The sequence below is a fragment of the Acomys minous genome (genome assembly GCF_964271855.1).
Source record: "Acomys minous genome assembly, chromosome: 2".
In the NCBI taxonomy this organism is placed as follows: domain Eukaryota; kingdom Metazoa; phylum Chordata; class Mammalia; order Rodentia; family Muridae; genus Acomys; species Acomys minous.
The window spans coordinates 48021062-48044223 of record NC_140484.1 but is presented as its reverse complement, the minus strand read 5'-3'; the positions used below and the strand labels follow the sequence as shown (position 1 = coordinate 48044223).

General features: G+C 51.3%; 1 protein-coding gene and 1 pseudogene across 3 annotated transcripts in view; both read right to left on the bottom strand.

The window, feature by feature from the left end:
- DAGLA (diacylglycerol lipase alpha) overlaps positions 1-14054 on the bottom strand; it is a 58494-nt gene extending 44440 nt beyond the window's left edge. The window contains exon 1 of one of the 2 annotated variants that reach the window (XM_084758113.1): positions 13919-14054. Coding sequence is in view for 1 of the 2 variants with exons in the window: in XM_084758112.1 (XP_084614238.1) it covers positions 13306-13349 (44 nt within the window). In the remaining variant the exon portion in view is untranslated. Of the gene's footprint in view, positions 1-13305; positions 13819-13918 lie in introns of those variants that run through there. The other variant, XM_084758112.1, reaches the window with a different exon arrangement.
- Positions 14055-14160: 106 nt separating this feature from the next.
- On the bottom strand, positions 14161-22904 carry LOC311609530 (large ribosomal subunit protein uL16-like; annotated as a pseudogene). Its single transcript has 4 exons — positions 22875-22904; positions 20553-21057; positions 14412-14515; positions 14161-14319 (listed from the first exon to the last, which is right to left on the bottom strand). The product of its transcript is annotated as a large ribosomal subunit protein uL16-like (transcript).
- Positions 22905-23162: the final 258 nt, after the last annotated feature.

The following is a 23162-nucleotide window of genomic DNA, read 5'->3' as shown; positions in this document are numbered from 1 at the left end:
GGAACCAGGCAGAGCCAGCAAGATGTCTTGTTCTAGATGAAACAGGAGAAATGGCCAGGCCTGTAAACCCACCAGACCGGTTGGTGCTGGAGGTCACTGGCTACCTCCTGTGGCTTGCCTGACAATGCAGGAGAGATTGCTGCCCTTTGCAGCTGTAACATCCAGCCTCAGGGTGACCCCTTCCCTCATTCACACAGACACAGACACACATTCCTCCATCCTTTTCTAGTCAGGCACTCACATAGGGAGGGCCCTCTGCCTCTTGCCTAGGTGAGAGAAGTGAGGTAGGGATGATGTTCTGAGCATGCTCCATCTACAGCCTTGGGTGCCTCAAAGCTCAGGGCAGGAGAGGTCTATGGCCTGGGAGCTCCCAGACCAGGAGGCAACAGGCATACTCTGCAAGACCTCAGGAGATGCCCCAGTCCAACCTCTAGGAGTTCTCTTGTCAGACTGAGAAAGAAACCCTAGGTGGGCCAGTGGGTACAGGGCTACAACACAAGGGGCCTTACAACGGGGTCAGTGCTCAGTCAGGAGACAGAGGAGGCATCCAGGAGGGAAGGTGCCTGTCTGCATCATGTTGTCCCTCCTCTTCCCACCTCAGGACCAAGCAGGAGACACACCTTGCACTGCCACCCAGAGCCTCCCCCCCCCCCCCCCCCGGCAGAAGGTTCCCTACAACCTTCTCTGGGTCACATACAAAAGCAGCCCCTCTAGACTCCTGGACCAGGAGAAGACACAGAAGCTAGGGAGCAGTTTCCCAGCTTCTTGGGATCACATGCGTGCTCCTGGCTGCTGCCTGGGCAGGGATCAGGGACCCTACCCATGGGCGTGATGGGTCGCTGGGAAAGCTTCCGGTTGCCTTTCTCCAGCCCCTGCTAGCTTTGATCTTCAGCTCCTGCTGGGCTTCCCCTTTCTTGGTTCTTCCTAAAGCCTGGCCTCTTGCACTTCCGGAATGGGGAAGTGGGTGGTGGGAGAGATTCAGAAGCCTATCCACTACTTTGAAAGAAGCCTGGAAACATGTGGCCACATAAATCTCCTGGGTTTATTTAGATGTCTTTCAAACAAATCTCTTGAATGACTTTCTCCTATCCGCACCCCTGCTGGAATTGAGCCGCTCAGTGGAAAACAGTAGCTAGGAGCACTGAGTCTTAGGGCTGCTGGAAGGGAGGTCTCAGACACAAAGCCAGGCACTGGGACACTCCTGAGGCAGCTCAGACCAGCAAAGAAAAAGAGAAGGCAGGGCAGACCTCACCTACGAGATCCAAGAGACCAACTTAGGGCAAGATCATTCAGGCTCCCTGGATCTCTGCAGTCAGTAGGTCTACAAAGTCTCCCACCATCTACCATATCCCTATGGCCACAGGCATGGAGGCCTAGATATCAGAGACAGACAGCCATGATCAAGCCTTGTCTAGGGGACCATATGCCAGCAGCCACTTAGAGATACAAACCTGGCAGAGGGCTTCTCCAGCACCTGAGGCTGCTCAGAAAGCCACGTAATATAGTAGGAAGCAAGTCACCAGAAGGCCAGAGCAGAGCAGAGGCACCAGAGTTCAAGATCAGGCTGCTCCATCCTCACAACCTATAGTCAAGGACCTGAAGCCCAGGGAAATACATTGCCATGGCCAAGGTCACACAGCTTTGGGTTTTGCTCTGTCAGAAACGCCACTCAAGCCTCATTTATTCAACCATCGCTTCCTTAGCATGCTCTATGAGCCTCGACTCTGTAATTTATTTTTGAGCACCTAGGAGACACATCCTGATGGAAAATGAACTGTAGCCCTGGAGCCTTGCAAACTAGAGGTGAGGGGACTTTTGGCTGTCTCTTCCCACATTTTCCTTACCATCGCTAGAGGAAACAGAAACAGAGAGAAGCAAAAAAGCAATAGTTAAAATAATGGACAAGGAGCACCGGGGTCTGGACAAAGTTACTTCAGCCAGAGTGCCACAGTCCAGGGCAGGTGAATCTGCCACTAGCCAAGGAGGCCTCTCGCCTCCTGCTGGATGAGTCTTCTGTGTCCCTGGGACTCAAGACCAGACATGTTTATGTCACATTTTCCTCCTTCCTATGAAATTACGTTCTCTATGGAAAACAGAAACCACCACCACTGACAATAAAAGAACCAGAAGCTGCCCCTGATCCCACTTGGAAAATTAACTATGAACAACCATCTAGCCCTTTGTTTTCTCTGTCCAAATATGGCGTGTGATGGTTTATTGTTGACAGAATCTAGGGTCACCTAGGAGACAAACCTCTGGGCTGCCTGTGAGAGAGTTTGGGGACTGGGTTAATTGACGTGGGAAGGCCCACTGTCACTGTGGGTGGCGCCATTCCATGGACTGGAGTCACAGACTAAATAAAAGAGATAGTATGTGGAACACAGGCATTGTCTCTCCCTGCTTCCGGACTCTGAATACATTGTAACCTCAGGCTCTTGCCGCCATGACACCGGATACGATGGACCTGAACTATGAGCAGAAATGCACTCTTCTTCCCCTGAGATGTTTTTGTCCAGATTTTAAAGTAGCAATGAGAAAAGCAACTACTGCATGGGGCTTCTCTGTATCTGCCACTTCTTCTCCGGGAACCTGAGAAAGTGAACTCTGCTCATCAAATGGCTTTTCACCACCTCTCCTCAACGCAGCTGAATTGTGGTAGCTTATCCACCCAGTCCCTCAGTTTCCCTCTTCGTGCTGAAAGGAAACCTCTGAAGCAAGCCTAGGGAATACACCTCTGGGCTCCAGGCTTTGAGGCTAGGACCCTGCCAGATCCTGCCTTCTCTGCTCTCTTGAGTTTGAGGCATTCTGCCCTTCACACAGCTCTCAGGTAGTGGTTCCCAGAGATGTGCAAAGGGGGGATAGCAGTGCTGACTGATAAATGCAGATTCCCAGGCCCCCTCCCATTTTCCCACCCAGCAATTCCAAATCAGTGAGTCAAAGGTGGGGCATACGAATGTGTTAAGAGGAGGCCTGACTTAGAGAGTGGGCCCCAACAGGGCTGCCATTTAAGCATGCAGTGACTGGCACTCCTAGATTCTGGGTTCCATCTCAGAGAAGTCAGATGGTCGTGGCAGAGGATACCAAGTAACAGTTTACTCTCCTGCCTGTTCCAGGGTGAGGCCACACTCAGGAATGCTGACTGGTACCCACACAAGTGCCTGTGTAAGGACTCGGCAGTGTCGAGATAGATCATCACACTCGTTAAGGATCACATACTGTGCCTCTGCCACTCAAACCACGGTCCATGGACCAGCTACAGCCTGCTCATAGTTAGAATCTCAGCTTATTAGAAATAACGGATGGGCCCATCTGGCCTGAGCTAAAGCCTACATCAGCAAGCTCCCCATATGTGAGTGTCACACAGTGCCATACCCAGTCCTGGGCAAGCAACTAGACAGTGCACCCCATGTCTCTTTCCAGGTGTTCTCAGAGGTCCAGTCATGCCCATTCTAAAGGCAGGAACTGCAGCTGAGGCTAAATGACTTGGTTAAGGGTCCAGTGGCTGCAGCAGGAACCCCACAGCAGAGCACTCACTACTCCCCAGGGAGCTCCCGTCCCACTTCACAGATCAGGCCCAGCTACGAGCCATGGTCAGAGCAGCAGAGGGGAAGTCAAATCGACGGGCTCTGCAGCCTTCCCCGGACAGCAGCGTTGTGGCTGACCCCCCCCTCCCCCCACTGTCTGTCTGGAGCCCTGTTCCCTCCTGGCCTACTGTGCCTGCAGTCTGCAGCTCAGAGCCAGGGTGGACTTCCAGCCTCCAAAGCTTTCAGTCTCTGCAGACACAGCTGGGGACAGGAAGTAGGATCTGGGGCGGAGGGACCAGAAGCTCAGTTTGGTCTGAGGACATTCTTTCTTCACAGCCAGACCCAGTTCTGTGTGCCTTTTGAAAGGAAGTAGAGAATAGCTGTGCTCGGCCCAGTGAGGCCAGCCTCTTTCAACATTCCAGTTGCTGCCATTTCCAATTACAACTTCAGAGGGCTCCTATAATTTATACATCCCAGGATGCACCGCTCCAGCTGCTTTATGATGGGAGTTCATTACACCATTAAGGTTAAACTTTTATAAAGTAGCAAGCAGGTGGTGGGCTGGGCGCCCAGCTTAGTTACCGCTTCCAGAAGCCTGCTGAATGGGGTTCACCTGGGGGAAGGGAGGGGGCAGGCTGTCTAAAGGGACCAAGAAACGGAGAAGGCGGCTCCTGAGGTGCCCAGAGCCTCCATTAGCCTGTTTATTAAACTGTATAGTATGGCAGGCAGGCAGCAAGGAGAACAATCTGGAACAGCTCAACAGCACCGGCAGGGGGCATGCGGGGTGAGAGGAACCATCCTGTGTGAGCCTGAAAGGCGTTGCCAAGGCCAGGGAGGTGTGGGGTCTGAGGAGGACAGGGCCGGGAAGCAGAACAACACAGATGAAAACTCAGACGACTCCTGGGGACCAGACCTGGAGCTTCCTGGGAGTGCAGGACATCAGTCTTCATCAATGGGGGTATCCAAAAGGAAGATAGGAATCCCAGGGTTCACAACGTCCCCAGTGGGGGATGGGGTCCTGAAAGTGGGGGCCACACAGAGAGTGGCCACGGAGATGTGGCTTCTAACAGATTTCCTGGACATTCTAAGGAAGCTGAGGTCCCACATTCTCCTCAGCTGTGAAACACTCAGTGCTCCTTGTAGGTGTCATGGGACAGTCTTGAGTGCAAAGAAGCTAAGTGTCCACAACACAGAAACTACCAATACTCTGCAGCAAATGTGACCCTGCGCTGGGAGTACTTTGAACTGGGCCTGGAAGGACACCCCAGGGAGTATGTGTCATGTGTCAGTCACTAACAGAACAAGGAAGAATCTGGTGACTTTCCTCCTATGCCTCCCAGCTCCACACAGAAGTCCAGCATACAGTAGGAGCTCGGCTTGATGATGACCTTATTATCAGCAGCCTGGCCAAGACTGAATGGACCCGTGGGAAGAATTCCTTGACTCAGCAAGAGGGATGCATCTCCATGGCTGCTGTTCCTGGGTGCACTTGCTCTCCTGGCCTTCTCCTTCACATCCTTATAACTGAGGGGGGACTCCTGCCTGGGACTTCAAGCTTCAAGAAGCATGCTGTGGTACCCACAGATTGACCTCACTTCATTCTCCAGCCACTGAAGAGGCTGCCATGTCCAGGTCACGCCGTGAAGCCTGATCCGGTTTGCAGGCCCATCATCCATCATCCTACAGCCCGAGGGTGGCTGGAGGGACCACATTGCTTTGCTTACTTACAGGAGCTCTGGGAGAAACTGGCTTCCCCCAGAGGCCTCAGGAGAGGAACGTTAGACAAAGGCAAGAGCCGGATGGACGGGATGCCAGAGGGAAGCGAACCAAAACAGGAGAGGAACCAAAAGGAGCTGGGGGTTGGGAAGGCCAGCTCCAGAGCAGGCTGGGAGGTGAACGGAGCGAGACGCCGGAGGGGGACCAGCAAAACGGTGCCAGCTCGGAGAAGAGGTCCAGATGCTGGCAGGGAGGGATGCCCAAGGGGTATGGCCTTCACTGAGGAAGGGTTCGGGACCATCTAGCTTTAGAGGGGGCATAGCACTGGGGAAAAGAGGGTCTCGTCAGCCTTAGCATTGGCCTTGGCTGCCAGAATAATGGAGAGTCACTGACAGCACTTAGTCAGTATTGAGCACCTGCCATTCCAGGCTCTGCACAAGAATTTCTATATGAGTGTCATTTGATACCAATGTGCCACACATTCCAGCAGCGCCCACTTCCCCAGTTTGGGAGAGGGGGGTGTGTGGGAACAAACAACAACAACAAACCCAAGCAGTGGTGTACTACAGTGAAGCTCTGTCCCGGTGTCTGGAAAGTCTGTGTTATTTAAAAGCAGAGTCGATGAACCGGAAGCAAACAGTCAGAAGTAGGCAGAGTGGCATACTCTTGGAGACACGCAGTCTCTGAAGAGCGTGAAGCAGGCAGGGTACTGGGAGTTCCAGGCCCCTGCAGCTGAGGCTGCAAAGGCTGGGACCGTCCCCTCAGCTACCAACCTAGGACTGCCCAGCCTTTCTGCAGCCTGCAGAAAAACTGCAGCAGGGCAGCTGTCCCAGGACAGTGAAAGAGCTGTGAGAAGTGGGAGTAGGCTACAGGGCGTGCCAGGGGAGCCTGATGTAATCCCAGCCTGCAGAAGGCGGAAACTTGGGAAGTGAAACGAATCGTCACCTAACGGCAGCCTGGCCGCAGATTTCCAACAGGCAGTGCCAGGCCTGCCTTGCTCCCACCCACAAGCCCTCTACTCTGGGGTCCTGGGAGGACTGGTGCAGAACCATGCAGAGCACTGTGGCCTTCCAGAGAGAGCCCCTGCCAGGCACTGAGCTGAGGGTGCTGGGGAGAGCCGATGAGAAAGCAGAGGATTCCTAGCTGACGCCCTGGGAACCCAGCCACGCAGAGTCTGGCGGTGTCCTGCGTCCTGCTTCCGGGATGCAAGGCTCACCTCTTTCCCAGGCTTCTGCGAGGTTTTTGGGGGGTTGAGTAGAAGAGATCTCGGTGGCTGCTTGGCAAACTCTCCTAAACAGAGCCTGAATCGACCTCGTTAGGATGCACATGGAAACACAGGGGAAGTAGGGCCCAGAATCCAGGAGAGCCCTCTCTGTTCTTCATAGAACCAAGGCCCAGGTGCTTCTCAGCCAACCAGTAAACTACTAAACCTAGGCCAGGATTGATGCCCTTTCTTAGGACCTCCTGCCCCTTTCCTGGCACCACAGGGGTCTGAAGTTCCTGGCAGCTGGAAAGGTACAGGACTCCCTCAAAGCCTGTCTGGATGTCTTGGAGGGCGGGTGTACGTGTTTCATCCTGAGTTTGTGTATCCAGCCTGAAGCACCCTTGGGCCTCTTGCCAGAGACCTCACTGGCAATCCTAACTTTTACTTAGCACATTGTCTTCCCTGGGCCCTTTCCCTCCCAGCATCATCTTTAAACATGGGCCGGCCAGGATGGATATCCTCTCTGTTAGCCAGCAAACAGGAAAACGGAAGCTCAGAACTCACAAGTAATGTATGCATAAATGCCCAGCAAAGAGGAACAATTCAGCACATTTCATGTCTCCAAAAGTACCCACCCTTTGGAAGTGGGCACTCCTGGCCCTCACGGCAAAGGGGGTGGGGTGGGGTGGGGGTGCTGACACAGGACAGAGAGGACATACAGGTGTGCTATTTAATAAGCACAGCATTCTTGACTGCTGGGGGGGGGGGGGCGGCGAGACAGTTGTTCCCACGGAGACTTAAGCACTTAACTCTGGCAACTGAATGACCTTTAGCAAGTTTTGAAACATCATCTATTAGAAGGGTTCATGCCACCTGCCCCTGGGGTGGTGAGGACAAAACGAACTAAGGAACAGAGAGATGCCTGGTGCTGGCATCTCTGCTCAGCAAGATGTTACATCACTAGTACCTCACGCTTCAGGAAGCAAGGGTGAGCAAAAGAAGGCAAACACGCTCTAGGGCTGTCTAGATAGAGTGCAGTTCAGTGGCGCATGGAGAAAGGCTTCCTGTAGGAAGGGGCTTGTGTGGGGCCTGGAATAAAATCAGGGTTGGGCTGGGACGTGACAGTGAGCTTAGTCTGTTCAAACCCTGGCTCCCCACCTGGCTACCTGTGTATCCCTGAGCAGGTGACTCAACCTCTTCAAGCCTCCAGTAAAATGGAGCTCACTGGGGATGGAGGATTGAACAGGGTACTTGCCACAAGGCATAAACAAGACCTTCTATCTCTCAAGTTGTCATTCTCAAGGTGAAAGCTGCTGCTACTGTTACTGTTGGTACAGTTGCTTTGAGCTAGCGTCTATCTAGGTACCTCCAGCTGCCCTAAATCTTGCTGTGTAGACCAGGCTGATCTCAAACTTGCCGTGATCCTCCTGCCTCTGCCTCCTGAATGCTGAGATTCCAGCTGTGTACCAACACATTCCACTCCTTACTGTTATTCGGTGGCAGAGCCAAACCCCCTGCGCACACACATTCATGTCCTCTCCAATCCTAAATATGAAAGGAAGGACAAAAGTCAAGTGGAGATCCCTGTCCCCAAAGGGACAAAAGTACCCACTCCTCACATGGCCTGTCCACCAGGGCAACAAGAAGGGGGAGGCGCAGGGTGTATGGTACATAATGAAGGAACATCAATAATGAACTAAGCTCAAGTGAGTCGAGGAACATCAATCATAAATTAATTAAATGGCTCCATGAGAGACCGTGACAAAAGCCTACTGGGGATGGATTAGTACAGGAGTCCTTTCTCAGCTTCTATAGCCAAGGCCATCTTCCTCAGGCCCCAGAGAGACATAGCAGCCCCTTGGCCAGGAAGGTCTCCAGGTGAGTGGATGCCCCTTGGAGACATCCCCCTGCCTCAAACACAAGTGCAGACAGGCCCTGTTCTCCCCACGCGCCCCCCCCCCCTCAGCCCCCAGCCTGGAGAACTCTACAACGCCGAAAGGTTTTGATGAAACTTCCCAGAATAGTAACCTCCTGGGCTGAACTCAGGCAGGCGAAATTTCAAGGGGTAATTTGGTGAGAAAATTATTTTTAAAAAAGATGTCTAGAAGTAAGTGCTAGGAATAGCAGAAGCCCTCAGTGGCCTCGGAGACAAGGACAGCCTTGAAGACAGTGTCAACAACCTCATGGAGAGCCTTGAAAGCCTCTAGATTACACTCTGGCCTGGCGCCTCTCTGCTGGGAACCACCATCTGAAAGTGACAAGGGAAAGAGACTGCAGGCCCTGTGCAGGCTGTCTTCCTGTCTCCTAACCCTCCCATGCCCAGCTCCTAGAGAACAAACCCATAGATGTTGTGGCTTCTGCCTCCCCTCCATATTCCACTAGGCTTTGCATCTCTCCTTAGCTTCTCAGGGTTGGCGCTACCAGCTCTATGCTCTAGGCCTTCTTTGTTTGTGTCCATCAGTAGGCCTGGTACCTGTTCTAGAAATGCCTTTTCCCAGGGTGGTGGCCCCAGGACCTAGATTCTTACACAGGTGGAAATCCAACCTCTGGTTCCCACCCTCATGGTCCTGGGGACCTAGTGTTTCCCTACCTTTCCAAACATGGCTTTCATTGCTCCTGGCCTGTGCATCCTGCTGGCCTTCCAAGCCACATCCACTATTGTGATCTATCCTCCCACCAGTCCTAATGGGCCCGGGTTAAAAGCCAAGTTCTCTTTAATCACAGCATTCAAATTACTTACCCTCATTTAACCCCCTGAAGCACCACTTTTAGAAACTCGAGCCCCTTGAGGGAAGAATCTACACCTTCTGCTCTAGTGTACCCATGACCCTCTTTGACTCCAACCCACAGCCTGCACTCAAGAAGCATCTACCACAGCATCCAACAGACGCATCTGCAGAGGTGATGCCACTGACAGATAGACTCCTCCAGGGCAGCACGGCCCTACCATCTCCATATCAGGTATTGGAACCTGTTATCCCTCCCTGGTTTTAATCTACTCGTATCAGGATGTCACACTTTTTGGTGCAATGGATTCTGACTAGAGAGCAAAAACCCTGACTGGGTGAAACCGTGGCTTCTAGCATGATCTCTGCTCCATGGGTATTATTACAGGGCGAAATTCTTACAGTTCTGCTTCGTAAGAAGATTGCTATCTCTACCTTACAGATAAGGAAACTGAGGTGTGGAAAAGTACCGGCACTGAAATCTAGATCTGTCCTCCCTCAGCATCTAGAGTCACAATATCCACAGGCTATGATACTATCTGGCCTGTCCCCATTGGACTTGCAGGTATTGGAGGAAGAGGTGGGAGGCAGGCATGAATCACCCCCCAAATTCCTGGGCTCTGTGCATATAAGCCTTTGAGGGCCAGGCTCTTTCTAACGAACACCGAGAAAACACGAGCGCTCCTCAGCAAACACCGGCACAGGAAGCATGAAGCCCACCCTCCTATCCTGCCCAACCTAGGAGGCTTCCCCCATCGGGCTCCACTGCTTCCTCCTGCTGCAAATCCCCTCTCCGCACACCCACTGACACCAGACCAGCCAGACACCAGAGCCCACAAATTCCCACGCCACCAGCCGCTCACACCCCCTCAGCCCTCACTTCCCACAGACACACTTGCAGGCACACGTGGCTCCACACATGTGTACCTCTCTGAGCAGCTCTGGTGGAAACAGCCCCGCCCTGCTTTCCTCAACCACAACCTCATGAAAACCGCACCTTCATCCCTGGCTACCCTGGTCCCCAACGCATCACTTCTCTTGGGCCCCTAAGCAACAAAGTCAGCTCCCTAAGTCTTGGAAAGCCATACACACGCAGACACGTCCCCATTCGCCCCAACTCAAAGAGGTATCAGGAAGGAAAGAGAGACTCAAGATAAACATTTTCCAGCCCTGCCCGCTGGTAACCACATCCTCAGATGTCCCGGACTCAGCGGTTCTGAAAGATTTATCTTCCCCTGACCACACACTCATTGATACTTCCCCAAGCGCTAGTTGCTCAGTCTGCTAGAGTGTAATGTTATGCTATTCTGGGGAGAAATTGAACTCAGATGGAGTGCTGGCCCAACAGGTGATGGATGCAGAGGTCCCCACTCTGGCCTGCCAAGAGGGAGAAGGCGAGAGGAAGAGTGACCACACCGTTAGCTGCAGCAGGCTCACCCGATGTCCCCTCCTCTGATCAATAACCTCTGGTCAGCAACGCCAGATTCCGTGGCACCCTTCAAGCCGAGCGGCTGGGCATTGCGACTTATGGAGCAGCCAAGGAAGGGAAGAACGCCAGGAGCTGAGTACAGCAACTTTTTAGAGAAACACGGACAGAGAAAATGGGAGTGAAAACTGAAGGCTAGAGTTGAAAATCTCCACTCCAACGGGCGGCTTGCCCTCAACGTCCACTTCTGTTACTAGATCCATGCCTCTGCTGAACCTGTCCAAACCAGCATCTGTGCACAGTGACCAAGCTGGTCCCCTGGCTAGGCTCCCTACTATCCTCAAACCCCGAGGACAGCTCAGAAAGCTCAGCTCTGATTTGGGGAACAGAGGCCGACTTAGCATCTTCCTATCTCCCCCCACCAGAGTCCCCGCATACCAAGCAGATGGCAAAGGGTGGCTGGAAAAGGGCCCTGGAGCCCCAAACCATAAGGCTGAGCCACAAATCAGAACACATAGGCGGAGGTGTGGAGGGTGAACTGAGGGGATGTAAGCAGACACTGAATGGATCTGTTCTACAGAGCACTTTCCAGGCAGGAGGTGACCGTGCCAAGCACTTCCTCCTGGGAGGTAGAAAGGTGCTGCAGGAAGCTTGGAGATAGGCAGAGAGGCCCCTCATGCCAACCACGGAACAGCCAAGAAAACACTAACCATGCCTAAGTAGCAGCTATTGGGACAGAGTGAATCCCCCAGCATGGAAAAGTCATTTCACCACACCTTTTACCTATGGTTCAACACTGCAGCCTGGACACGAGGTGGCAAACTTTTTGCCTCAGGGAGCAAGCTTTTGCAATGAGTTGTTAACCATGGCAGACACTCACGGGGATGCTAGAGAAAAAGACCCAAAACGAAGCAATTTACAGTCCCCCTCACCTTCTTCACCTTCCCCACCTGGAAAGAGTGTTCAGCCAGAAGTGGAATCACATCAGGGCAGATGTCTTGGGACTTCTCACCATATTTATCCAATCCTGGAGTGTCCCTTCAGGATGCTCATTGACTCTTTTCATCCTCGATGTGTCTAGGGCGTCCTTCACTGTCTCCCCCATCCTCCTGCCACAGAGCCTCACTCTCCCCCACAGGACCACCTGCCCTGAGCCCACTTGGTAGGTGCCCTGACCCAGTTCATTTTCTTTAGGCCATGGCCTCCAGAAAGCTGACATGGCTGCTCACCACTCCCATTTTCAGAACCAAGGGAAATTCTCAAGAGAAAACACACTTTCCGAGTCTCCCTCCCACACAGGTACCCTAGTTCTGTCAGCCACAGACACCTCCCAGACCTCCCCAGCTAATGAGGTGTGGCCGCAGCCCATGCAAAGGGCTCCCTCCTGTGTGGGCCACTCCTACAGAAGTCCACACTTGCGATGACCATGTCCAGAACCAGAACCATCCTCAGGAGACCCAGGGCCTGGTTCCTGCTCTGTAGCTGACTCACAGTGTCAACAGATCCCACATCCCCCTCACCAGGAGCATGTATACTGGGCCTCTAATACTGTATGACAAGCCCTCGGACCTATGGTTCCTTTCCTCTCCAATCACATTCCATGCCTCCATTTCTGACCACCCCCTGTCTCTTGCCTGGTCTCTTTATCTGGTGAGAAGCCCTGACCTTTGTACAGCCTTTCACTGCTTATAGAAGCCTCCATGTGCAACATCTCCTGCCATTCTCTGGGACCACTGGGACCACTGTGGCTCTTAAAGGTAACAACACCTGCTCAAGGTCACAGAGCCAAGACTGGCATTTGTGTCATCTGGCTCTAAATGCAATGGACAATACGCCAGCTTTAGGGGACTCAAGTTCAGTTCCCTCAAGTGAGGGAGGCTTCTCCAAGCACCCATGTTTGCAAAGAAAACACCCTCGTCATGAAAAGCTCAGCTCTTTGATTCTACTTCTGTCTATGCCTCCCCCAAAGAAACCCATAGCATCCTGAAGTCTTCCCCAACATCCCAAGACTTTCTCTAGGGGTCTGCAAACTGATGCTCTGTGAAGTAGGACATCGTGTAGCACTGAGAGGAGGGACGGAGGGAGGGAGGGAGGGAGGGAAGGAGAGAGAGAGAGAGAGAGAGAGAGAGAGAGAGAGAGAGAGAATGCTTCCCCAAAGCTTCTCAGAAGACTGGTGAGGACAAGATGCAAGCCGAAACACTCTAAGTAGCCACAGAATCAATCATCTTCCACCCAGTCCTCAAAAGGTCCTCCGGACCCAAAAGAGATAACTCCCAGAAACCCAGTAGCATCTCCATCAACCCAGTGCAAAGGAATAGCCCAGGGGCAACAGATAGATAGTTGGTGAGCCACATGGCCCCTTGACCTACGAACATGGGCCACTTAAGTGTCTGCACCTTTCCTTGTCTCATACCATCAGAAACAAGGACCACCAGCGAGAATGACCTATTCCTGCTATTCTTCCCCAAAGTGGAAAGGATTCATGAGCCAGGGAGAGATTCATAACCAGGCAGAGCTCTACCTGGGACAGCAATCAAGAACCTCATGGCAGACAGATCTCACGGTGCCTCTCATTCTCAACCATCATAAAGAACACCAACCTTCTTCCGGCCTTCTGCCCCCAGGCCAGCATACCCAATAGGCATTAAAACTCAGCCCCATAACAGAGGCATTGCCCATCCTGATCTCCCTGTAAGGGTGGATATTTACCAGGGTCTGAGGGCCACCAAGTCTCTCCTCACAGCGCTAGTCATTCCAGGGCACTGCGCTTATCCAAGGCCATTTCTCACAGCTGGGCTAGAGCCACTAGTCATGCCCAGGACACTGATTCTTCAGTCCTCCAGGACCATCACTCCAAACCATGTCAAGCCCAAGGCCAGGAACCATCCCAACATCCATGCAATGGCAGCACTTTCTCACACCCATGCCCACCGCACCACCATGGCCCAGCACCAGCTGGCCACCCACCCGTACCAGCTGACCAGCTGCGTGCATCACCCTCCTGTACAGAGGGTGCACCCTCCTCACACCTGGGCGGCCACCGCCACACCAAGGCGGGGGTGAGTCTTCTGACACCCTCGCTAGGAAAAATCACGCTGCCCGTGCTGTATCCACATTGCCCACGCCAGTGCCACGAGTGTCACCATCCCCACGCCGGTGGCCCCGAGGCTCCAAGGACCTCACACCTGCCACGGGCGCGCGTGGCAGCCGCACCTCCGCCCGCGGACCTGTCGGACCGGCCACCGCGCGCAGTGGACATTGCCCAGCCCTCCGCGCCGCTCGCAGGGCGCCCGCGCCCAGGGCTCGGCCCGGGCCCCCTTACCTCCCGCCCGCCGCAGGGCTCGGCCCGCCGCGGCCGCTGCGACCGCCACCTCCATCCTGGGCTCCCCAAGGCCCCTATTCACTAACGTTGCTTCCGCAGGGCGCCGGCGCCGGCGCGAAGGCCGCCTCCGCCCCCCGGGGGACGCTGCGTCCTTTACGTAAACCCCACTCCGCCGCCAGCGGTGACCATGGCGACGGTCGTGGGGCGGCAGTGCCCCCTAGCGCCAGGGAGGGAATAGGTGTTCAGGCCCGAGCTGGCGGAGCCTTTGCAGGAGCCCGGCTCCCCGCGCGTGGGGGCGGTGGGCGCGAGGCTGAGGCCTCCGCGGGGGCTCCGTGGGCAGGCGAGAAGGGTTGGACCGCAGGCACAGCACAGGGGCACGGGCGCTGCTTGGGTTCCCCCTCCTTCAGGCCCCGTGTGACAGGGTTTAGCGTGGGAGAGGATCACCGGAGAACTGGTTCGTCTGGGGGAAGGAAAGGAGAGAGATGGGTCCCACCTCCTGCAGGGGACTTAGCCGTGTCTTGAGGAGTTGGGACACATGGTTACCTATGTCCTCCCCTTTTCCCCCACTCCCACCCTCCTTGACGCCCAGCATCTTGCCTGACAGCCAAAGGGGAGTATGATCAATCTTGATTTTCTGATAAATGAAGAAAATCGCCCCTCCTTCACACACGCCCATTCATTCACGCACAAGTCGCTCAACACGCCTTCCTGAAAGCTGCTTTTTAGCAGGGGCACAGCTATACTAATGTGCTGGGTTGAGTCTGGGGAGTGGGTGGGTGAGGGGCCCTTAAGGATCTGAGGTCGCTGACGGAGGCGGGTGCGAGAATCCACGTTCACATGGGGACTTAGCTGGGAGCTACAGCTGCCCAGAGGGTCATGGCTAGGAGTGGATTTAAAGGTCATGATGATGTAACCAGCCAGGTCTCAATAGTCCAGCAGAAAGACATGAGAGGTCAAAAAGGAGAGTAACAGAGAAAAGCTTCTAAAATGTTTCCTGGGCGCAGACATCATCCTGAGAGATCAGGACGGTTGACCCTTCCTTGTTCCTTAGGCATGGAGGCCACAGGTGGACACCTGGCTGAAAGTGAAACCCTGAATCCAGGACAGACTTCTCTTTGCTGCAGTAGTTCGGCCTGTCCCCAGGCAATTCAGTATCATCTATGGTTGTTCAAAGACAAACTGGCTTACGTAAAGAAAATAGCAAGTGGGAACAAATCCAGGGCACCTCAAGGAATTCAAGAGGACCTCCTCATGTCTCAGAAAGTACAGGGATCAGGTAAGGCCTTGGTGACAGTTCATAGGTCTTATCTCTAGATTGTCATGATTCATTCAAATCACACAGCCAGAGATAATATCTCTTGCTTCAAAGTTCCAGACCCTTGGAAGGAAGAATTATATTGGCCCTGTGCTGTTGTCAGGCAGAAAATACAGTATATCAGCCTTCTTCCTTACTCACAAATATATCCAAAGGAGAAACACACACACACACACACACACACACACACACACACACACACACAAACACTCCATCCTACCCATTCCTGAAGCCCTCACCAAACCGGTTCTGACAGGCTATCATGTGGGAGGCTAATGTTACTGGGGATCCCCAAGGTGATGCCCTATTCTTGGCCAGCTGCATCAGGGATTCCCATGTAGGGAGGGCATTCCACAACAGGATTAGAGGGTACGCTCGCTGCTGCTAACATAGCCTTTGAACTCTTTCAGCTGTGTAGGTGACATGGGCACCCCATAGGATGCTTACTACAAATTCCTAACCTCAGACCCAAGATCTGATTACAGAACTCTCAGGAGATCTGCGTGCATGTGACCGTTCGGGGAAACTGTCATTGTGAAACTGGGGAAAAGAGGGAAGGGAAGGGGAAAGACATTTATTTTTTATTTATTTATTTATTTTATTTTATTTTGTTTTTTTGAGACAGGGTTTCTCTGTGTAGCCTTGGCTGTCCTGGACTCGCTTTGTAGTCCAGGCTGGCCTTGAACTCACAGCAAGCCACCTGCCTCTGCCTCCCGTATGCTGGGATTAAAGGCGTGCACCACCACGCCCGGTGGGAAAAACATTTTTAATTGTGTGATCATTCCCATTTAAGAAGACAGGGTCCAGAAAATGTTCCGTACTTAGCATACATGAAATCCTGGTTGCAACCGCCAAGCCCCCAAACACACAAAAGGTGTTGGTTAATTATTTAGGATTTAACAATGTGAGTGAGAAGCAAGGAAACACAGGTAGAGGCTGTAGGCATTATATTTTTGCAACTGGTTTTGAACTCCTGGAAGGAATTTATGGCTTCCTTCCTCTGACTCCATGTCTTTCGTTGCCTCCTGTCCAAGTCTCATTTGGCTGGCAGGTTGACCTAAGTCTTTTTCCTTCAAGGCCTTTTTCAGTGATCATTCACAGGGTCTCTAGAGTTCCCCTCTGTCTGTCTGTCTGTCCATCCGTGTGTGGGGGTGTGTGTGTGTGTGTGTGTATGTGTGTGTATATGTGTGTATGTGTGTGTATGTGTATATGTGTGTGGTGTGTGTATGTGTGTGTATGTGTGGTGTGTGTGTATGTGTATATGTATGTGTGTGTATGTATGTGGTGTGTGTGTATGTATGTGTGTATGTGTGTGGTGTGTGTGTGTATGCTTGTGTGTATTTGTGTGTGTATGTGTATGTATCTGGTGTGTGTGTGTGTGTCTGTGTATGTGTGTGTGGTGTGTGTGTATGTATGTGTGCATTTGTGTGTATGTGTGTGTGTTGTGTACGCCAGAAGTTGATGCTGAATGTCTTCCTTTATTACTGTCCATTTTATCTATCTTATTCTTGTCTCTCACTTGGCCAGGAACTTTCTAACTCTCTGATTGGCTAGACTGGAGCATTAGGGATCCTCTTGTCTCTGTCTCCCTGACATTGGGTTACAGGCCATGTCCACATTTTTTTCCCTTTCCAGTCAGGGTCTCTCTATTTAGTCCTGTCTTTCCTGGAACTCACTATGTAGACCTAGTTGGCATCAAAGTCACAAGAATCTTCCTGTCTCTGCTTCCCAAGCACATGGGGAAGGAGACATGTGCCACCACTCCTGACTTGTGTCCTCTTTTTTACGTGAGTGCTATGGATCTAAGCACCAGGCCCGCATGCTTACTCAGCAAGCACTTTGCCAAAGGAGCCATCTCCCCAGCCTTTTACCCCTCCTTCTGAGACCCTTGGCAAAGAACAGCCACGAAGGGCAGCTGGCTGTGAACACATACTCTCTGGGGTCTGTCCTGGTATGGCTCCTATACCATGCTTGGCTTTTCCTCAAAGCACCTTCTGGCCTGATTCAGGCAGGTGTCACTGGAGATAGTCAGCAGGGCATGGTTGACGAGCTGGGGGGGACAAACTGAGGGCACCAGTCTTGGTCCAGCTGCCTAGCTGTGTTCCATGAGCTCTTTGCCAAATCCTCATTCTGGCCTCAGTTTCCCTCTGGGTCCCAGTGGGGATAATAACAAGGCTCCTCCTCCCAGGGGGCTGTGTGGATTAACTAATTAAGGAGTGTGACATCGCTTGTTTCCACAAAGGGGCTGATTAAATGCTGGGTGTTGTTATTAGAAGCGATGGAGGGTGTGTGACAGGCTAGAGACAGATCTGCTCCCCTTTGTGTCCCCCACCCCCACCTCCTTCCTCCGTCTGCCCCACATTCTGCAAGCTGAACATCTTGCAAGACAAAACCAAGATGATTTTTTTTGGCACCCCCCAAAGACGGCGTATAACTTTTGCACATTTCCCCTGTGCTGGAATGTGACTCATGCCTGAGTTTCATAGTATAATTTGTCTCCAACAGCTGGCACAACTGTTCCCTGTCCCAGACTCTCACAGCAGCTGTAGACAGGGATGGTTCAGCCAGTGACTGCAAAATTCCTGAGCTGGACACCACCCCTGTGGTTTTTTTTTTTTAACTGTATTGCCTCTTGGAGGCCTGGACTAGATGACCTCACCTAACGCTAGCGTGCGCGCGCACGCGCGCGCATACACACACACATACACAGCCTAAGGGAGAAAGTGCCACTAAGAGACTCCTGGCTTCTGCAAAGAGTTGGAAGAATTCAAAGCACACAGGATTTAAAAGTAGAAAGTGTCTGCTTGTGGCTGGGGGAAGGGGGACCCACCACAACTCCTTCTCTGGTGTGTAAGATATTGAATTACTGGACAAAATCACATGTCTAGGGCATGGTGACTTTGTCCTTGATCCCTGTAGCTGGTATGAGAGCTTTCACCACTCCCAAGGCCCAGGTCTTCCACCCCTGAGTATTACAAAGTGCCAGCTCCCCCTATATCCAGGCACCCAGATGGGGGTAGGTGGGAAGGAATTGCTCGGTTACCACCAGGTAAATAAGTCTGCTGCTGGCATCCCAAGAGGGCAGTGTTGTTTATCCAAATAGCACAAACTCAGCCAGTGTGGGGAGCAAAACTCTGGAGGCTGAGCTGTCAGACTCCCACAGGGAGAGAGATTAGCCAGTTGCAAAGTCTAGGAAATGCGTGTAAATTGGAGTTTGGGGCACCTGGAGCCAGCATTGTGCCTTGGTTATCTTAAGCATCTCCAGGTAGGATTTCAGACCCTCCAGCCTCTGCAAGCAGTTGCTGTCCCTTCCCATCTTCCCTTGGCCTGCTGCTATGAAATAACAGGAACAGATCATGGGGCAGTGGGCTAACTAGCTGAAAGTGGGGGCCTGGGCCACATGACTTAGCTGGCATCCAAAGGACTTGCAGTATTAAGGGGTGAGGCTTCTTCCCTCCCACCAGGAAGGAGCCGAAAGCCCACGTTTTTTACCTAAACTAACTTAGCTTACCAACAGTCCCTCAACAGCTGTGTGAGTGTCTTAGCAAGGCTGGTAATGGTTAACATACTGGACCACCCTGATGGTGTTTTGCTGCTGGGAATGAGAGAGTGGACCAAGCATGCACCCCCTGGAGAAGGTTTAGGAAGTTTCTCCACTCTGGCCCCACCCCTGCTCACTTGGGCATCACCAGAACTTTCCCCCAAATGCCCAGAGGACTGGGAGATCCTCTCATCTCATTAAGACAGCCTATTTGTAAGTGTCTGCTCCTTGGTGGGCATCATAGTAACTAGTTTTTCTCCTTTGGGGCACTGGGGAATGATGGAAGTGTAAACACAGATGTCTCAGGAGAAAGTCAGCGTAGTCACTGACTGGTATGATTCATCTGTACTCTCTGGACACCAAAAGCCAGAGTAGAGAGCCTGGCTCCCTGAGGGTGCCCTTCCGTCTACCTGCTCACTCACTTGTGATCCCACTCACCTGCACACCTATTCACCCGCCGCCCACCCAGTGTGTCACTTCCCAGCTCCCCCACCCACGCATTCGCCTGTCCACAAGCCCATCCATCCTTCTTTGCACTCGCCAACCCACGCATACACTCATCCTTTCTTCCCTCCTCCCTTCCACAGACCTATGCAACTATCCATCCACTCATCCATCTCTTTATCTATCTTTCCTTCTATCCACCCATACCTCCATCTTTCCATCTGTTCTCCCTCCCATGTACTCACCCTCTCACCTCTCACCCATCTACCTACCGACTTCTTAAATCATCTCTTCTTTATTTTTCCTTCCAATTTTTTTTCTTTTTTTACATGAGCGTGTGTGTGTGTGTGTGTGTGTGTGTGTGTGTGTGTGTGTGTGTGTCTGTACATGTCCATGCGTACATCCCACAATGCAGATGTGAGGATCAGAGGGCAGCTTGTGCTCACTGGTTATAACTTCTACCATGTGAGTTCCAAAACTTGAACTCAAGTCACCAGGTTCGTTGGCAAGCACCCACACCCCCCAACCTATCTCTCCAACCCTCTTCTAAATATCCTTGAAAAAATCCATTTTTTATCAGCATTTCTCCCATTTTTTATCAGCATCTCCCAAGAGGGCGCCTTCGGCTGTACTGAGGAGAATTGCAGTGGCTCTGACCTCTCACCCGTTTCCACCCAGCTGAGTGACCTTTCATAAATGAGCATCAAATTATGTCAAGCCACCTCTGTGGTTTTCCATTGCTCTTAAAATATAGACTCCGTTTCCCTCTTGGATATGACTTGAACGCAGTAAAGGCTGTTCCCTGACGGAATCCTATGTATGTATTTACCTACTGCCACAACCAAGTCGAGATTCAGAACATTCAGTTCCTTGTGCCCTTCACAGTCAGTGTCTGTCTCCCTAGGAGCGCTTAGTATCTGGACTTCTGTCCTTTGGAGAGGTTTTTGTCTGTCGGTAAACCTCTTACCAATGCAATCACATAGGAGGGATTTGTCATGTCTGTTCTTGGTTGTCAACTTGACTATATCTGGAATTAACTAAAATCCAAATATCTAGACACACCTGTAAGGGATTTTTTTCATTTCCCTTTTCTTTTTCTTTCTTTCTTTCTTTTTTTTTCTTTTTTCTTTTTTTGTCTTGAAGTTTTTCTTTTCTCTTTTGTCGTTTGGGTTTTTCTTTTCTTTCTCTCTTTTTTTTGGGGGGGGGGGAAACTGAATGTGAGATTCATTACTGAACATGATTTGGTAGGGTGCAAGAGAGCACTGTGGAATCCCTCGGGAGCGCAGGGCCTGCCACTTGTCCAGGAGACCACAGTGGAGGAATATTAGACCCACATCCAAAAGTAATGAGCCGATTCTCAGTGACCATGTCTTCAAATTTATCTGCATTAAACTTAGTGATGCCCACTTCTTTGAGATGTGGATCTTCTGGTGTTCAGGGAACTTTAAACTTGGCTCTACAAAGAGCACTGATCTCATGTGCCTTATTCTGCAGTTTAGTATGCATGGACATGATGACCTGGCCAATGTGAACCCTGGCCACTATGTCTTGGGGTTTTCCAAAGGCACTACGCATACCTGTCAGCCCAGTACACGACAACATTTTGTTGATTTGGATGGTGGAGCCTCACTCAAATATGAAAGCCATGCTTGTCCTAACTCTAATTGTTGGCAAATACAGTTAGCCATCAGAGCTTCAAAAGATAGTTGCTCATATTCATCTGACACCATGTGGCCACAAAGTGGAAGTCATCTTCCATTCCAAATCAAAAATAAGGATCTTGGCATCAGGGATGCCTTGGCAGAAGCAAGACTTTAGGTATGGCTTGTTCTTACCACGCTGGTAACACCAGGTGGGGTGGTGATCCGTGATGACAATAGGGTCTTTAGTGGTATGCCAGAAGGAAATAGTATTTTTGGTTTTATGAGACAGGGTTTCTCTGTCTAGCCCTGGCTGTCCAGGAACTCACTCTGTAGACCAGACTGGCCTCAAACTCAGAGATCCACCTGTCTCTGCCTCCTGAGTGCTAGGATTAAAGATGTGCACCATCATGCCTGGCAACACTTCTTGTTTTGTTTTGATGGGCTTTTCTTAATTAAACTATTTAAAATGGGAAGATCCATTTCGGCTCTGAATCTTGAGGGTAAAAAGATACACCTTTGATTCTGATCTTTCGTGTGGGAAGATCCACTTTTAATCTAGACCATAACTTCTAGTGGTAGGCTACATGACGTACATGGAAAAGGGAGGCTTGCTCTTTTTGCCAGCTTGCTCTCATTCTTTCTAGCAAGTCCATTCCCACACTGGCATTAGAACCTACTTCCTCTGGATTCTGACAGATACTAAAGACCAGCTGAGACATCCAGTCTCGTGGACTGAGCAACTACTGGATTCTTGGACCTTCCATTGGTAGACAGCCATTGTTAGACTGCCTGGACCACAGCCTGTAAGCCAGTCACCCTCTTTTTGTATATTTCTCTACCCCCTGACTATATATACATTCTATATACACTAGATGCATATATATAACTTGCTAATGTGGTGTAGTAGAATGTATATAGAGAGACTATATATTATGCATATACACAATTCTATAAATTCTGTTCCTCTAGAGAACTCTGACTAATATAATATGCTTCTGAAAGAGCACAAGGGACCTCGTCAGTGCCTTCTGAATCTCCTGCCAAGTGAGGACATGCCAAGGGCCACTTCAATGCTTAATCTTGTCAGGCAGGACTTAGAATCACTCCGGAGACAAAGCTAGAAGGCACGCCTGTGAGGGAGAGACTGAGGAAGGAAGACACATCTGGATGTGAGCAGAATCACTTCTTGGTCTGAGATTCCCCAAATGGATAGAAAGGAGACAGTGGGTGTCTTAGTTACTTTTATTTTATTTTGGGTTTTTGAGACAGGGTCTCTCTGTGTTAGCTTTGGCTGTCCTGGACTCACTGTGTAGACCAGGCTGGCCTTGAATTCACAGAGATCTGCCTGCCTCTACCTCCTGAGTGCTGGGATTAAAGACATGCGCCACCACGCCCAACTTAGTTACTTTTATATTGCCACGACAAAACACCTTGGCCAAGGCAACTTATAAAATAAAGCATTTAATTTGGAGTTCATAGTTCCAGAGAGCCATAGATTCCATGACCAATATAGTGGGCAGCAACATAGCAGCAGGCAGGCAGGCAGGCAGGCAGGCAGAGCACTGAAACAGTAGCTGAAAGCTTAAATGTTGAGACAGCAACTATAAGGTAGAGAGAGACTGAGGGAGTTAAGTAGGAATGGTGTGGGATTTTGAAACTACAAAGAACACCTCCTCCATCTACCCACCTCACCCCCACCCCATGAAGCATCTCTTTCAAAGGCCACACCCTCTAATGCTCCCCAAACAGTTCCATCAACTTGGGATCAAGTATTCAAATACATGCGTCTAGGGGAACCTTTCTCATTCAAACCACAACCTTTTACTCCAGAGTTCGCTTAGGCTTATAGCCAAACCAGAATGAAAATACACTTAGTCCAACTTCAAAAGTCCCCATAGTTTTTCACAGTCTCAACACAGGATAAAGGTTCGAAGTCTCTTCTGAGACTCAAGGCCATCTCTTAATTATGACAACCTGTAAAAGGAAAAAATTAATTACATGCTTCCAACATACAATGGCACAGACGATCCAAAAGGGAGGCATAGGTGCGTAGTAAGAAAATACTGGACCAACGCAAGACCAAAACCCAGCAGAGCAGACACCTAATCCTGTAGCTCTATCTCTGATGTCCAAGGACTTACATGGCTATGTCTTCCCAGCTTTGCCCACTGCAGCTCACTTTTCTCCCTTGGGCTGGTTCCACTCCTTATGTGCAGCTCTCCTTGGCAAGTTTTCCATGTCTCTGGCATCTCCAACATTCCAGGGTCTCCAATACAGCCCAGGCTTCACCATCACAGCTGC